The sequence below is a fragment of the Marmota marmota genome, unplaced genomic scaffold (genome assembly GCF_001458135.2).
Source record: "Marmota marmota marmota unplaced genomic scaffold, marMar, whole genome shotgun sequence".
In the NCBI taxonomy this organism is placed as follows: Eukaryota; Metazoa; Chordata; class Mammalia; order Rodentia; family Sciuridae; genus Marmota; species Marmota marmota.
The window spans coordinates 11,474,223-11,477,908 of NW_026000185.1; the positions used below are offsets into that span (position 1 = coordinate 11,474,223).

Below are 3,686 nucleotides of genomic sequence, written 5' to 3' on the forward strand. Positions count from 1 at the left end.
CACGTCCGTCCCCCCGTCCGTCCCCCCGTCCGTCCCCCTGTCTGTCCCTCTCGCTGCTTTCCCCCCGGCCGCCCCAGGGGACTGGGGTGCGTGTCCTTTATTATTGTGTTGGGGAAACGGCTGGTGGCAGAGCGGCCACAGCCCTGGAGGGGACTCCGGCCTCACTCCCTGCCCGTGCGGCCCAGGGGACCGGCCTCCCAGTCATGGGCGTCCCTCGCCGGCTTCCCCGGCATTTACAGGCTGCCCGGTGTAGAGAGTTTTCTGGTGTAAACGACCGTAGTTCTCCACGGGGTTCCGGCAGGAAGCTCCGAGTGTGATAAGGAGAGGAACCGGCTCCTTTTACGAGGCCTTGGAGAGTTCTGCAGAGGGACGTAGGGGTGGGGGCGCTGACCAAGCTCCCCAAGGCCAGGAAGGGGAGGGGACTCTCTCCCAGGCCTCACCCTCAGTGTCCCCAGGCTGCGTCACTCGCCCATCACGGCCGGGTCCTAGTTCTGCCTAGTGGCTGGGATCCTTCTGAGGACGGACTCACTCCAGTCCCCAGCGTCCCCTTCCCACCCCCGGCCTCTCCTCCGCCGGCAGAGGACAGGATTTTGCTTCCAGTTCCTCCCTGCCCTTAGAATGGCAGCTGTTAGAACAGTGCCTGCATACAGTAGGTGCTCAATCTGTGTGCAGCGAACACTCGCACTCCTGGCCCGCTCTCCCGGTCTGCCCCCTCTGGTGCCCGAGGTCTCTCTGCACCTTGCTCTTGGCTGTGGCTCTTCCTCTCGTAAACACACCTTGGCGGTGTGACTCCTGGGAGCGCGTCCCCAGGGCCTCCCCCGGGAAGGGGCAGTCTCAGGTCTGGTTTGGCTGAATTCTTGGCGTGGCCGGGAGACCAGGGCACGGAGCGCCCCGGGAAACCCCCCAGAAAGAGCCCCGGGATCCGGAGCCAGGTTCCCGTGCCGTCCCTTCCCCGAGAACCGTCTTTCCGGCTGCAGAAATGAGCCCCTCGAGTTCTGACACCCCCTTTCCTGCAGCGGGGTTTGCTCCCAAGGTCTTGCAGGATGTTTGGGGAACATGAGCCCCAGGCCCCGCCCACCAGGGACGGTGACCTTAGCAGAGGCTCTGAGAAGTCCTGCAGGGAGAGCAGGGTTGGACCTCGTCTGGGCAGCTGTCCCAGGGCGCCCGCCTGTCACGGTGCCCGAGAGACCGCACCCCCCCAGCCGGGGGTCTGAGTTAACGACTTTAGCTGTTATTTTGAGAAATGCTGTCGTTGCTTTGAAGTCCGTGTTTTAAAGCCAGAGGAGCTCGAGTCCGGAAAGGGACACCTCACGTCGCGGCCCTCTGCTCTGCCATCTGGCTCAGCAGCACTGTCCCCTGGAGCTACACTGCTGATGGTGGGCCAGACGGTTATCTTGCCGGCTGTTTTGCCCTGGGGGGGCGGCGTGCTCAAAGCGTAAAGTCTTGATTTTTTCCAGGTGTTTCTCTGGTGTGGCCTGCGCCTACCTTGTCTGAATTGCCCGTGGGTTTTAGGGCCAAGACTTTCTGACGTTCTGCCTTTTACCGGTTAGGATATCGCAGCCAGCAGTTTGATCATTTATCTGAGCGTTTAGATCAGAGATGGAGCTTCCGGTTCCCACGCCCGGCCTTGTCCCTAGGAATTCCTTGACTTCAGAACCCTTTTAGCAGGGCACCGTGGTGCACGCTTGTAATCCCAACGACTTGGGAGGCCGAGGCAGGAGGATTGCAATTTGAAGGCCAGCCTCAGCAACTTAGCAAGGCTCGAGGCAACTGAGCGAGACCCTGTCTCAGAATTAAAAATCAAAAAGGGCTGGGGATGTGGCTCAGTGGTTAAGCGTCCTCAGGTTCAGTCCCCAGTTTCCCTCTTGGTGAAGCGTCTGGTGGGGGTGAGCTGGAGGACTCTCCTGGCAGGGGCTGGGCCGGCTCTGAGCTGTCCATCACCTCCGTCCCTGTCTCGCCCCTCCCTCGCCACGCAGGGCTCGGTGGCCTACGTCCCCCAGCAGGCCTGGATTCAGAACAACTCCCTCCGTGAGAACATCCTGTTCGGTCGCCCGCTGCGGGAGCGCTACTACAACGCCGTAGTGGAGGCCTGCGCGCTCCTCCCCGACCTGGAGATCCTGCCCAGCGGGGACCGCACGGAGATCGGCGAGAAGGTCAGTCCAGTTCAGCACTGGCCCCTGGGTCCGTCGACTGCGGCTGCCTGAGGAAGAGCCGCGGGGTCCTAGTGGCTCACACATTGAACCCTCGCTGCTCTGAGTCAGCCCATGGCCGTCCCAGGAAGGGCTTCCCCGGAGGCCCTGCTCCAGGGTACCTGGGCACTGTCACGGTCACGTGTCCACCAAGCTCCTTGCCAGGACGAGATGTGGGAGGAGGTGTTCGCTCCTCATGGCCACAGACCCTGTCAGGGCGGTGATAGGAGCAGTGCTGTTGCTGACGCTGGGCACTGCCCACGCGCCAGGCCCTAGGCTGGACATTTCTTGCCCATTTTATCCTCACAGCAAGCTCAGGAGTGGGGTTGGCTCTTTTCCCCATTTAGTGGTTGAGGAAAGAGGCACAGAGAGGCTAAGTGACTTGCCAAGGCCACACAGCCAGGGAGACCTGGAGAGGGGGCTCTGTGTCCTGGTCTCACCCGCTGCATTTGTCATCAGGGAGCTTTGGTTATCCCCAAGTGACCATGTGGGTCCAAGGCCTGGGCCTCCTGGGGGCCCTGGGGAGGTGGCCCGGCTCCTTTCCCTCTCCTTTTCTGCCTCTCAGTCCGTCTGTCCTTGAAGAGTGTCCACATCTGACTCTGAGCGACTCCTGACCGTCCCTCTCTAGGGACACTCTGGAGGGAGACAGCGCCCGGCTCAGCTTGGGCCCAGCGTCTGCCCTGGACAGTACTCAGAGGCTGAAGGGACTGTCAGAGGGGACCAACAGCCAGGACCCCCCTCAGAGAGCAGTGGCCGTCTCCCAGGACGGGGCTGGGCGGTTACCCAGCGGGTGTCCACGCGATGGCCTGACCAGTCACGTCATGGCCTTGGGTCATCTGTGATGGGGACACAGGCTGCTGCTGGTCCTCCCAGTGAGTAGAGCCCAGGCCTGGACTCAGCACCCAGGATGGAGCCCGCCCTGGCCGTGTGGCTCCCCCAGTGACCCATAGATCAGATCCAAGCCCACAAGGACCGTCGGCCATGGTGGGCACTGCAGCCTCGCTGTGAGGTCACGGCTGAGTCCCCTGGTGCCGCCCACCAGACTGGAAGATCCAGGGCCTGCCTTGAGCGCTCACTAAGGCCAGGCGCCCCTCCCAGTGACCCTGTCACCCGTCTTCCAGGAGGGGCCACCCTGGCACCCACAGTCACATCCTTGGTCTTTGGGGGGCTGCCGGTGGGACCCAGGACGCTCCTGCCCTGTCTCACGCTGAAACAGCCCCGTGGCCTGTCGGCACCCAGCGGGTGGCCCTCCAGAGTCTTGGGGTTTCTCGGGGAACCCACCCTCTGCGTTGTCCCCCCAGGGCGTGAACCTGTCCGGTGGCCAGAAGCAGCGTGTGAGCCTGGCCCGGGCCGTGTACGGAGACTCCGACGTCTACCTCTTCGACGACCCGCTCTCCGCCGTGGACGCGCACGTGGGGAAGCACATCTTCGACAACGTGGTCGGCCCCAAGGGCATGCTGAGGAGCAAGGTGCTGCTCCAGGGAGGGCGGCCCGCTG

General features: G+C 63.2%; 1 protein-coding gene across 1 annotated transcript in view; it reads left to right on the top strand.

The window, feature by feature from the left end:
* The window catches only part of Abcc1 (ATP binding cassette subfamily C member 1), a 73,993-nt gene that overhangs the window by 47,476 nt on the left and 22,831 nt on the right, over positions 1-3,686 (top strand). The window contains 2 exon segments of the mRNA XM_048790067.1: positions 1,743-2,153; positions 3,491-3,682. Of these exon segments, the coding sequence (XP_048646024.1) occupies positions 1,743-2,153; positions 3,491-3,682 (603 nt within the window).